At 39.6% G+C, this 13751-nt stretch overlaps 1 protein-coding gene across 5 annotated transcripts in view; it reads left to right on the top strand.

The window, feature by feature from the left end:
- The window catches only part of igf2bp2a (insulin-like growth factor 2 mRNA binding protein 2a), a 58162-nt gene that overhangs the window by 13847 nt on the left and 30564 nt on the right, over positions 1-13751 (top strand). Inside the window, exon 1 of one of the 5 annotated variants that reach the window (XM_042219183.1) lies at positions 2276-3493. The exons of the other annotated variants lie outside the window; for them this stretch is intronic. Coding sequence (XP_042075117.1) covers positions 3435-3493 — 59 coding nt within the window. The 5' untranslated portion in view covers positions 2276-3434. Of the gene's footprint in view, positions 1-2275; positions 3494-13751 lie in introns of those variants that run through there. 5 annotated transcript variants of the gene reach the window in all.

Genomic DNA, 13751 nt, shown 5'->3' with positions numbered 1-13751 from the left:
ATATCCTGTTTTTGTGTTGCTGCGTTTGCAAGTTGTAGCAGTTTGTTACATAATCAAACCTGGAAAGCAAACAGTAAAGAAACATAAACTGCTACTCGGGCCGCAACTTCATGCGCGTTGAAGAGTTGCTGCAGCTTGGCAGACGCTTAGACTCCACTGAGCTCCTTCTAGTCCCATATATAAGAGACTAGAACAACAAACCTTTCCCTCAGGCTTTTTCACAATCGCCAATAACTCTCTCTCGCCTTCTCTGTCTCACTTTAAATGCTATCCACGCAAATAGGCATTTCCACCCGCTACCCGCTGTTGTGCAGATCGGCTTTCTAACCCGAGGTATCGATGTCATCCTAGGATATTTACACAAGTATTTATTGGTTATCGATCAGGGCCGGTATCCCTGTCAGCAGCTTCCATAATTGAATTAGTCTATATACTACATTCCCACACAGTGTGCAGGCATCTGCCAAACTCCTCCTTCCTCACCCAAATCAACTGCTCCTCGCGCTGAAGCACACGTAGCTCTGAATCCTTTCTATTTCCTGTACGCTTCCTGTCGAGCCCCCCACTTCATTTCACAGAGCAGATCAGGATTTGGAGCCATTTTAGCCGCAGGATTAAAGTCTGACAGGGATAATGCCACTTCAGCCACTTGTGAGTCACGTGACACAAGATGATCTAAGGTTTTGGGAGGAGCACTATAATGTAATTAATGTATCGGAGGCTCTAATCCATTTGACTCCACCCCCTCGTGGAGCCGGATGGCCATAAACCTTAAAAGCTGCTCTTTTTCCCCCGTAGAGGACAGTGAGGAAAACAGAGGGGTTGATGAGCGCCTCTTTCTCCTTCACGCTGCTGCCCCTCCACACACTCCCTCTTCTAAATAGAGCGGCCTGTTCACGTTATTTTAACCTTAAACCGGCACGCACTAGCGTCCCCCAGCCTGCACGAGTGCGTCCTATGTACTGTACATAATCCCACCTCCTTCTTAATCTCCTGATGGCTTATCACCGTTACTGCATTTTACCTAGTTATGTAAAATTGCTGCAAGTCAGCAGCTAATTTAATATCCTACTGTTCCTACTTGTCACTGGATCTTTCTCGTATTCTTCACTAGCATTGTTATTTTTAAAAAGGTGTCACATTCGTGGAAAGTTTACTTTAAGTTTGCTCTTGTCAAATGCAAGCAAAGGAATTTACTTTTAATGTGTGCTTGTTATTTTATTATTATTTTTCTTTTTCTTGCATTCCTAACACTGCTGGGACTTTGCATTTATTAAAAGCGCTAAAAAAAATAAATGTTTCAACAATCAGCTGACTATTTATTGATTAATTAATGTTTAACTGCTTTTATTTCTGTCCAACTCTTAAATGAATTATTATTTCCGATATTTGCGGCTTTTTAAATAAGCACTTAAATACTGCAGGATTAAAGGTCAGGTGTTGCTTCTTTAATTTAATTAGTCTAAACTGTAATAAAGGTGAGAAGGAAGACTGCAAAAGAATAGGTGTAAACCTGTATAAATATACAAAGTAGGCTTAAAATAAAGTTAACCCACCAAATTTTAAAATAAACATGGCGACCGAGGCATCGTTAATAAATATTTCCCCCAATTTGGCGGTGATTTCCTGACCCGGTGTTTGAGAACACACTCTTTCCAAAAGCTGCGTTGTGCCGATGTTTGGAGATTAAGGACTCCACAGTGACGGCAGCTGCGACTGGCAGGGGTGTTTTGAAAGATGTTGCTCATTGACCAGACGTGCAGGGTTTCTGTTTCCCAGAGGATGAATCTTCACTCACCTCCTGCTAGTTACCGTGCGTATTTTCGCTCTCTGTTAGGAACTTCCCTGCAGATGGAGGTGGGGGAGGTGGGGGGCAGTGCATTCAAGTGTGTGTGAACAAGTAAAGCTTGCTCTCCAGAGGGAGCTGGAGGGAGAAGTAAGACGGAGACGTTGAGAGACAGACTGTAGAGAGAGCAGCAGACAGAAAGCAGGAACAGTTTGAGGGCTTGCGTAATGTTGAGTGGTGTGCATGTGTTATTGATCCTGGGACCTACACCTATGGCAGACGCGCTGAGCCTTCCAGCTACGGTATAATACCTTATGGTTGGCAGATTAAAGGATGAGACCTCAGGAACAAGCTGCACAACTCAACATAAAGCAACAGAAGCAGCCATGAGGAGCAGCTAGCAGCGGACCCACACACTGCACCGCCGCAGTATGAGCTGGTATCCACCTGTCAGTAGCTGTAGGCACTGAGGTGTGTGAGAGGCAGACACAGGAAATGCATCAGTGTGTGCATGTAGAGAGGAGTAGACAAACTAGTCCGCTATACTGTACATTAATGTGTTTTGGATGTGCATGTGTGTCCCCGTGGTCTGGCTGTATGTCTGTCACTGACTGTGCTGACTTTGTGCTTTGTGACGGGGACAGAAGGGTCCTCGGTTTCTGGAGGAGCCGGCAGGCATTTGATGTGCACAGGACAGGACGACACATGAGGAGCACTCTTGAATTATCTTTCTGTTTATTATTCTTCCTTCCCCCCCCCCCTCCCTTTTTGTTCTGTTGCTTGTGGCTCAGTGGTGAGGGAAGTGGTTTGAGCCCCAACGCATTAAAATGTAAATGCTGTAATTGCAGCTGATTGAATGTTTTCTGCATTTTGCGTGATTACCAGAAATTACTTTTTGAACAGGATTACACATAATGCTCCACGTCCCTCGTGAATTAGCCTATACGCTTAGTTATGAGTGTAACACTCATTCCCGTGAGCGTGATCTGTGAAATCACAGCAAGTTTGGCAGCCATGCAATTTACACAATTAACTTTTTTTTTTTAAATTAGCACAGAGAAATTACTTTTCAGTGCAGCAGAAGTCTGTGTCCAGTATTTAACTTTAGAAATAAATATAATTCTAGAAGTTTTTGAGGAAAAAAAATGTACATCTTTTTTTACTGATTATCTTATGTTATAATAATTTGGATTTGCAAAATACAGGTAAATAGGTGGCTCCTCGTTTGAGCCATAAACCTTTGGAAGCTTGTAATGCTAATATATACACACAAAATAGAAGAGATTTTAAGACCTTATTTTACTTTTTTTTTTTTTCACATGGGAATCCTGCAGTCCCTACCATCCCATTCAAGTATAACAGTTTGAAAATTAGATTTATATGTATTAATTTGGGAGACTAATATAGGCTAATAGAATACTATTCCCTTAAGAGCAGCTGTTTATGTTATGTTTTCTGGATGTTTTCTCCTTTATTACTCAGTACAGTAGGGATTTGATACGAAAGTGGGAATAGAGAGTGTGTGTGAAACCGGAAATGATGTGGGACGGACTCAAACATTCCTCATTGGTCAGCGCTTGGTAGCGACCTCGCAGTCGTGCCTAGAAGCTCTTCAGGCCCCCAACGTTTGTTGTTGCTAGGTTTCTACATGGAAAATTGTGAGCACAAACAAGAAACAGCAGTTTCTGTCAGCATGAGGAAAAAAAGGTAACGTAAGGCACATTAGCAAGAAAAGAGCGCTAGCCTGTATTGTGTTTACCTCGTTAACTATGAATGGTTTAGCTTACAGTAATTAGTGAATGTAAGTCAGCAGATATCAACTGAACGTTTTATGTAAAGCCTGGTCAGTTAAAACAGGTCTAGTTCTTTTAACTTTTTTTTTCTTTGAATAATTTAAACTTCTTTATTCCACCAGAGACATTACAGAAGAGATACGTGTCACTAATTCCCAGACAAAGGGTGGTCGAGCTTCCGGTTTTTTAAAAACAAATAAGCTCTTTAAAACGGTATTTTGAGGCGACGTGGATAAAGAGTTTTAGGCTTGCTTTATCATATTTTTCTAGTGTTACTAAACATACAGTTCCCATTTCCTGGTGACCGTTGAAATGAAAGTTATCTGAGATAAGTATTTAAGGAAAATCAATGGAAGCTAAGATGGCGGCTGCGCGGAAAGTCTTTGTGTTCAGAGGCCTTGAGTTCATTTAAATCTTGTAGGCTGTTTTTACATGTGGATTTTTTTTTCTTTTTAAATGTTAGCACAACATTTGTTTGTGTTATCTTAAAAACAAAAAGGGTTGTATTATTAGTGCACTTAAGGCCAATGGTTAAAAAAACTCAGATTAAAGGCACATTTTTCCTCCAAATGTATATTCATTCAGGGTAAGTTTACCATTTATTTTAAAAAGTTGATACATACGTATTACATTTATTAAATTCAGTAATAACGTCTCCTGGAGTGTCACCAGAATGTAGGGGTCCTCCATTGTGCTAGCACATTGCATTGAAGGAAATAAGAATGGAGGCCCTTCCTTAAATTTAGTTACTGCACTTTCTAATAGACATCTACTGTAAATAATTTTTCCTCCAATTCTCTCTAGTCCCATTATTGTACATTGAAATTTAATAGTTTAAATTTAAAGAAAAAAAAAGGCTTGGAAGCACATTTACACATTGTATGGCAGTACCATCGGCAGGATATCACAAATGTGTAAAATGCTTTTGGTGAGGGGAAAAACCCCCACTGTATGTGAGTGAATTTATACCTGAATGTGTTTGTTTTTTAGTGTTGTGCTTTGTAAACAGTCCCTTACACCAGTGCTGTTAATCTTCTTTGTAGTTTGTCTGCTGGCCTCAGGCAGGCCTGGCAACCTGTGGTTGCTAGGGACGAATGCGTATTCGCAGATTGGTGTGCGAGCGGTTGCTGGCAGCCACTCATCGACTATGCGCTGAGTGGTAGTGAAAGTGTGAAAAGTGTCTCACACACAGGAAATCAGGTATCTACTCTTTCAAAATGTTGCACCCTTTGAAATGTATTACAGAAGGTGGCCATTCTCTGTTTCCGGTGTGCAGCGTACGTTTTCAAGTGCTCAGGGAATAAACATTTTTCTTTAGTGATCTATGGTTGCCAGGATGTTGTTGACTGTTTTCCTAGTGTGTTTCTATGTTGCCGAGGCTCTACAGCAGTATTTTAGGTGGATCTAAGGGGTTAGGGCCCCACCTTTAACAACAAGCAACCGAGAATTTTTTTTCATCAGCTTTTATTTGAAGTAGTTAAAATAAATATGAATTTGTTTTCCTTTCTGAAAGCATAAACGGCCTATGTCACGCTGACAGATACCTATTTGTTTGGAGCATGCATGTCACGATTAAGAGCAGTTGTTCAAGAGACGAAGAAACTTTCTTTATCTTTTTTTTTTTTTTTTTTAAAATGCATTGTGTACTGATGTGGATCCCATACCTCCTGACGTGAGCTTGATGTTCTAGGGCTTCAGGGGTTTTTAGGTACACTGAGCCTGGATGGTTTTCTCATACTGTTTGAGATTTCTTTTTACACCAGAAGCCTCAGTGGAAAAACACAACAAAATATTTTATCTCGAGAGTTGTTAAGAAGTAGGTCACCTGTAATTAATGGATGTGGTTTTTCTTGCATTTATATTTAGACTTTCACGTTATTATTATTTTTAAGCAGTAGGGATATTACGTCAGGTTCTGCCTCTGCAGGAAAAAAAAAACATGTAATGGGCTAGAGTGAGGATGAAGTCACTTAGTGCAGCAGATAGCTACCTTTTCTATTGAAAGTAGAAAAACCTTGAACAATAGAGAAGACGGGAGTTAGCTGAAAATTTGTGCCTGTTGTATTTTCTCCTTGAAAGCTTAGGCGGTTTCTCTTGAGAGAAGTTAATGAATTTACAGCGCAGTGCGCTGCTGTCTCTCTCGCTCTCTGTTGATACCATTTAGTGTAGCTCACCCGACAGCCTCTTTCTTTCTCCCACTCCTCTTCTCTCTTCTATATGACAATAATCATTTGAATAAGAAGGTATTTAATTACACTTTGAATTTCTGTGTTTAAGTGAATGAATGACCTATATTGGTCCTCACCACGCACAAAATCACACAGTAACAGTGATAGATTAGTTATGTTTCCTTCATTTTTACACAAACATTTGTCTGCGTGTTATCAATAGAAGCTTTAATTTTGAAAACTTGGCCTGGTTCAAATTACTCTAGTCCATACGTAATCAGAGTCTTGGCAACATGCCTGCTGAAGCCTTAACTTCCTAAGACCCGACCTCTTTCATGGCATGCATTTTTAATTTTTCGTTGCTATTTTGGTTGATTGGGGCCTAAAGAATGTAAAAACAAAGAGTTACCAGATTTTTTTTTTTTTACTTAAGTTTTGTTTTTGTGAAAAAATGAGATCCACGTACATTTGTTTCAAATTTTGATAGAACAGTGGCAGTATAATGTCCTCGTAAGTGGATATCAGGCTCTTGTAGAGAAAAATTAAGTATTTTGGTCTAGACGTCTCAAAATGTGATGTCCACATATGTGGATGCCAGGTTCTAGGAGGTTAATGGTAAGATTAGTTATTACATGTTATTTTATTGACATCATATTTCTCTTTATTGTTATTGAAAGGGTATTCTCCTTGATGGGAAAAATAGACATTTTTTTCCTCCTAAATTTGCTACATTAGTCTAAAAAACTTGTAATCTCTTCTTGGATCTTTCCTCTTCCCTGTTGTGCTTGCCTGCTTTTTTCACGTTTTTTTTTCTTCACTTTAAGTGTCCAAAATAGACTTTCTTTCCCTTTCAAAATAAATGTGTGACACACATTTATCGGCGCTACACTGCAGGGACATACATACATCTCTACCTGTATTAGAATAAATAAAGATAATTAATCCTGATAATTCACAGTAGAACCTTAAAATAAGTGTAATATATCAGCAATATGACTTAAATTTGAAAAAGTGCTTGTAGGCTAATATAATGAATTTAGTTAAAGTTGTAGCTTATGCGCTAAAGAAATGTCGTAAATATGTCTATTTCCCTAATGCGGAGGGACATTTTAAGTCCAGCCTGTGTGCTGGCCCACACCCTGCACAGTAAATAGTGAAACTCACAGCTCAAAGTTTTGTCTGACCAACAGTCACTTTGCTGTGGTTTTTCTTTTTCCAATTGTGAAATTTAAAAATTTTATTACACTGTTTTTATTTATTAAGCTCTTAAGAGAATAGATTTTAAGGCCTAAAACAACTCTGACATGTTATTGCCATTTGTCAGTTTCCCACCTGCTCAAAAATAAATTTAGCAAAACAAGTGTTTATATAGTAATAAAAATGTGTTTGATTTAAGGTGTGTGAATGTACTTTACAGTCATTATGAAGTGCTCCGTCGCTTTGTTTGAAGCAAACGATTGTCATTTAAATAGAAATGGATTATGCTACAGTTATGGGCAAATGAAACATTTTTTTAAAAATACTCATTTCATTGGCTTAGCAGGCATGACGGGAGAAAATGCGTTTTGTGTCAGCTGGGCACCCTGTGGCATTGTAGCTCTGACTAAAAAAATAAAATTAATTTGTGATGATTACACCTGAGAGCTGAAAATGATTTTTATATCTGCAACACTGTGCAAATAACTTTTGGAATAACAAGAGGTGAACCGGTGGTATTGTAAACATTCATTCATTTTTTTTCTTTTTTCTTTTATTGTAGTCAAACTGCAGTCTGCTTATCTTCAAGCTTACCTGTATTGTACAGGCAGAAAAGTTAATGACTTTGGACTGCCAGCTTTCACTACAATAGGGCCTCAGACATGAACGCTGTGTTTTACCTGAATCACTGAAATCTGTTGAATCATTTGTAATTAGCTCATTATATAACCCAGAGTCACTGCTTGGTTCAGCAGTTAATCTTGAAATGTCCCTACGTACATGTAAATGACGAGGAACAACACGCAGTGTTGCCTTATTTACATCTTTCTATTAACCAGCCGAGTGAGCGTCGACAGCAAAGAACAGACAAATGTCAACAGGAAGGCTGTGGCTTCCATCTGAGCCGCATGCGCCTACCTGCATGCCTTTCGGCCTGTGCCTCCCCGCCTCGGTGCCACGGTGAAAACTAATGCGTGAAGAGAAACGGGCAGGCAGGTAAGCCTGCTGCATTCTGATGAGTTCTCGCCCCACGAGGTCTGGGAGGGGAACTGAAGCAGGCACCTGAGTGCTACATACCGAGATGAGGTGGTTAGCACTACCGTGGAGCAGCAGCTTTGTTCACTCTGCAGCATCAGTGTGAAAAATATGTAGTTAGGGAACAATGGAAAAGGGGAGACCAACTGCCTGTTTTCTACCTGATGATCATGGGATATACTGGAGGGATAAACACCATTAAGTGAAGCTGCATGTGCAGAAGACGTTGACTGTAACACCCTTCAATATATTTGATATGTCACTATACGTTTAGTCAAAAAACAACAAGCATTTTGTTTCTTTACAATATGACTGTGTTTTTACCCTGTGAAACCTGTCCATGTAGGTGTGAGATGTGTGTTGTCAAAGAAGTGTCTTGTAGTCATAAACTGATCGAAATCTAACTTGACCCTGCAGTTTTCCTCAGGCGTATAGAGCATTTCAGTGCCTTTCAGCTCACTGGTTTGGTCTTCTCATTGCTTATAATGACGTTTTCATCTGGCCAAGCAGTTTTCACCGAACAAGCTCTGACAGTACATTATCTGCCCACCACTGAACAGTCCTCAGTTTTTGCCATAACTGGAAATGATGGATGCTTATATTTAATACGGCCAAAATTTCAAGCCTGCGTACAAGTAATCCCCATTAGGTTGCAGACTGCTGTAAACACTTAGTTTTCAATTTTTTTTTCTCCTTCTACTTCTTCTTTTCCTGTTCCCTGTTTTTGGGCTAGGTTGACGTCAGCTGCTTATATGGTCGTGTCAGGCACCACTAGATCTGTGACTCTGTGAACAAAATGGCTCACCCAGAAAATGTTTCTTCCGTTATGCTTGAAAATGCTGTGCAGCCTTTTAGGGGTTTATTAGGATGTGTCTTAAAATGAGCTTTTTCCCATTGTGAAGTTCAGTTGAATTTTCTTGCTTTTTCTAAATTAGAATGCACAAGTATAGTCTTGGTATGTGGTAAATGTATATCTTTTACAGGTTTTTTTTGCTGCGTTCTCTTCATAGATGGTATCAAAAGTATATGTAGCTACTGTGATATTACCCATACGTTTTTGAAATCTTAAAAAGAGGATTTCTGCCATTGCCATCTCAGTTACAAGAAGTTGGATTTGACGAGAAGAGGCGGGTCTAACTGTTGCTAATGATCTGTGATCGACAGGTTGTTAGGCTCTATATAAGGTCAAAAAAGGATCTATTTTTCAAACTGTAAATAATTTAGAACTACTTTAGTGGAGTCCTGGGATTAAAAACATGGAGGTGGAAATGAGCATAATCAGTCCATTTTAAGAGTAAATTACAGTGGCAAGTTATGTTTCATTTTCAGGGCTGCATGTCTCCAAAAATACTTTAAAATAGGTTCAAAGATGCATTTTATATCTAACTGTATGAGACTGTAGGGTACTGATTATCTATAACTAATATGGAAAGCAAAAAACAGAGGGCTTTTTGCCCTCCTTTGATTCTTACAGGCAGTGGTTTTGCTGATTGTCTATTGGTTATGATTATATTGTGCTTCAGTCTTGACATCTGATAATGGTTTGTAAATTGCAAACTAAAGTCATTGCAGTGTCGTTCTTTTCATACGCCTCCTCCACTAGGAAAGAAGTAAATGAACCACAGCTGCACCAGTGCCCAACCATAAACCATTTCAACTCAGATATTATTAAATAGTCATTAATTCAGAATCATTTCCTAAGAAATTAGGAAATGATTCTGAAATGATTCCAGGAAATTTCTTCCCAAGAAATTCACTGGATAGAGTTAATAATTATTTGATATGTATCAAAAATATGAATGTCCTTATAGGAGTTTAAAACCCAAGAATAGATTTATTTACCATACATTTGTTTGTGCAGTTGTTTTTTGTTGATGTTGATAAATCCCATATTTTGCACTGTCACTGCTTATTTCTTACCTCTCCAATGACTGCAAAATTGCACATTCTTCTCAGAATTTCTGGAAAATAATTGGAAGATTGCTGAGTCAGAAAACTCAATGCCACATTTCTTTTTCAAATTGCCTTGTACAGCCATTATCTCCAATGTATTATATTTGTTCCGTGCTCTTAGATGTGTCCTGACAGAGCTCACACAACCCAATATACAAACTCAAACCAGCGTGCAGAAATGGAAAAATTTTGTCGAACAGCGTCATAGGTTTGTGTGATGTCCTGTTTATGTTTTGCTTTAGAGTCTGTTTGTCCTTGTGGGTGGAAAAGCAGGAACAAATCTTTGTGGCTAGAGGACGGTAACAACGTATAGACACCACTCTCATACAAATCCTGTTATCTCTGCTCCACAACAATTGGATGGGACTTAGAGAAGCGCTTAGGAGCACTAAACAGAAATGGTCTGAGCAGCGTCTTAATCCAGCAGCAGAGAGTGGGCCACTGTGGGAGTGCCAACAGAGTTTGAAAGGAGAAGCGGGGGGACGTCTTCCACTCTGAAGGGTGTCCCGAATATTGTTGACTTGTTGCGCCTTCTCTGAGATTTCAGGGCGTTTAGGAGCTTAAGGGTCAAAACCAGAAAGTGGGTTAATTCAGATTAGATGAATCCGCTGCAGTTGGTGTCTAAGGACCACTGGGCTTTTTGACCAACCCACCCAAACTGAGCCATATACTGTTTCACCACTAGTCTTGGCGTAAATGAAAACTGTCAGTGCAGACTTGCATTTACCGTAAAATCAGTCCAGACTGAAGATGTAAGAGCAACAGCCACTCACATACATGCGCTGGCAGCTGTAAATGCAGCTGATTGTTTGCTGATCACATTATGCTGCACTCAGCACTGCACTACCATACATAAAAGAAACTGAGACATTAGTGTTGCCTGCACAGTATATATCACTGCATTAGTAACATGAGCATGTAATAGGTGCGTAATCACATGCCTCCAGTGTGATTTACGACCGCAGAGTTTTTCATTTCCTATTTTATCTGCATAGTACAGCTGATGTGATGGAGGCCAGATCATCTTTCATTTTGTGAAGCCATCACTCGCGTGAAAATATGAAGTCTTCCGTCAAGCTGTTTCTAGATGCTGTGAACTTCCTGTGTGTGTGTGCGTTATATCCTCAAGCATGGCCGTCAGTTGCTAATAGAGCCTTTTGCTAGCAACTGAACTGTTTTGTTAGAGAGTTGTTTTCTGTTTTCTGACAGAAAATAGGTTCGGCAATATTGTTTATCTTATCCCAGAGAAGAGATTATCTCCTTAAGCATTAAGCAGTAAATATGTTCCTAAGCTGTTGTGAAACAGTGGTGAGGACTTTGTAATATGACATGTTTGCACTGACAATCAGCCGGTGTTGACAGCTAAATGGATGCTGGAAAGAGGGGAATGACAGTTAAATGGAGAAAAAACTCCCAACACATTTATCATTCAGGTGAATGTTGCAAACAATTATGTGAGGACTGCAGTAGCAGTGAGTGAGTGTGCAGAGGTGTTTGTGTGCGTTTTGTGAGGCAGCGTGCTCCGGAATGAAAGACTATTTGAGATGCCTTTTTATTTGTCCAGAGCGAGCCACCCTGCTGGGCGCAGGACAGCATGCCTTGTGAGGCGTCTCTGACAGCCTGGGCATCCACACAGAACAGGGTGAGAAAGGTAAACAAGGCTCTTAGAGATCTCATTAGAAAGAATCCTTTAGCAGAGAAGGAAACGTTTAATTATTCACTTGTGAGTTTCTGTGTAGAGGGGAAAAAAAGGAAGGAAAAAAGGTTTCCCCCTCAGCCGAAATTCCAAAAGAGGCCTTGGGGGAAAAAAAAGCAAAACTTATCGTGTTGTAGTGTGTTTCTAATGACATAAGTGAGTTTGATTTTTGGGGGTTAGGAACAAAGTACACTGAGATTATGATGAATTGAAATCTGCACTGTGCATGCTGAGTGAGCGTGGAGGACATTTTGAAAAGCACATGTGTTAGGAACATAAAGAAAATTTGTTTCATATGAAATATTTCTTCTGACATACAGTTAGGTCCGTGCCTGTCATGTCAGTTTACACAATATAAAAGTGTCATATCACAGTATCAATGATATAGGAACACCATCCATTTAGATTCAGTGACTCAAACAACGAGGGAAGCCCAAGCATGTCTGAGGGCAAGAGCCTCCAGTGGTGATTTAGTATTTAAAAAGTGAACTACTCAGCAACTTAGAATCAGCACAGTACTTTGCAAAACATGCAAGAAAACTATTTCTGCTAAATGTGGAAACAATGCATGTTTTTCACCACTTGATACACGTGTGACTCAAAAGTAAACTAATACATTGACAAAGTGTGGCTGGAGCGGTCACTTGTTGCAGTCCATAGGACAGGAAGAGCAAATGCTAGATGGAAATGACTGATGTGGTTACACAGTAGAAAAGAAATGCTATAAGCAGTTGGTTACAGGGCTGTAATACATGGAAAAACAAAACATACAAGGTGCTGGGGTTGTTGCAGCATGTCACATCATGGTTCCCCTTGGACAAATTGTTTAGTGTTAAAGTTTGCAAAGTGAACTTGAACTTAAAACTCTGTAGGATGTTTTCATAAATAAGTAGAAGAAATCGATAATAATTCTTTCCTCTTCTCTAAATAATGCCACGCATCATGGTCAAATGAGGTTGCATACTAGTAACCAATGGCTACAATGGTGCATTTTTTTTCTAAATTAGCTTTTGGCCAATACCTATCACTAGGTACTAGGCCATAAAAGAGGGCACATCAGAAGACCAGCAGATTGATAAGCTTGAATTCCCTAAAACCTGGATTTGTCTCTGTTGGCTCCATCCAAGTGATCATTCTCTAGTTTGTGATTATAAACATGGTTGTGAATCACCATGATGCAAAACAGGCTCACACACCTGTCCCTAAGGTGTCTTCACAGGCTATCTTGAAAAATTTGGACATCGGTGCCCGACATGAGGAAATTTACTGCCTAAATCTCTGAGCACTGATGATACGACGATAACGTTCTGGTCCATTATGAGCTGCTGCTGAGCACTTTAACATTATCATTAAGCAGTAATTTCACACTACTTCCTCTCCTGCAAAAGGGCATTTCACTGTGTTGTAAGCTGTGCAGATTTTGCTTTTGGGCCCAGTAAAATATGATGTTGGTAAAATATTACCTTGACTGCTGTGTCTTAAGAGACCTCATAGTAGCAAGATTGGCATGCTTTTTTTTATGATTTCATAATGAATTTGCCCACCCGTATGGGTGCCTGACATGTGTGCCCTGTGTATTCTTGTGTGCAACTACAGGGTCTGGTAGTTGCAAGACTGGCATATTTTTATTTTATTTTTTTAAGAGGTATGTTAGAATAGGGCTGTGCGATATGACCAAAATCTCATATCCTGATATAAGACATCTATCGTCCCGATAATGATATAAATCACAAACATTTTCTGAAAGTTCAGTGAATCTCGGGCAGCTCGACTTGCGTGAAGTGTTTCCAGCTGGGTGTCGTGTACCTGGAGTTGAGTGTTTTAACCGATGCATGAAACTATACATTTTTAGACATAAGTTGTAACGGCCGCCGTTTTCTTTCTGAGTATTTATTACACAGCGTGCTGCGGGGAAAAGCCTGTTCTAACGTTTGAGTCTAAGGTTTATTTTTTAGCACCTGATGGCTCTTTTTTGCTTCTCATCCGTAAACACTGCATAATATTTCACGTGATTCCGTTTATTTTGAAAGGTCTCAACAGGATCTTGAGCTTTATTCTGAAAGGTTTATGTGGAAAATAAACAAGTGGACACGCGATGGTTTTACCGTCGTTGTTGCTAACGA

This window comes from Haplochromis burtoni, unplaced genomic scaffold, assembly GCF_018398535.1.
Source record: "Haplochromis burtoni strain Fernald_Lab_line unplaced genomic scaffold, NCSU_Asbu1 Contig_29, whole genome shotgun sequence".
Lineage (NCBI taxonomy): Eukaryota > Metazoa > Chordata > Actinopteri > Cichliformes > Cichlidae > Haplochromis > Haplochromis burtoni.
Note: the sequence above shows the minus strand (reverse complement) of the source record. Positions and strands in the feature narration are given on the sequence as shown.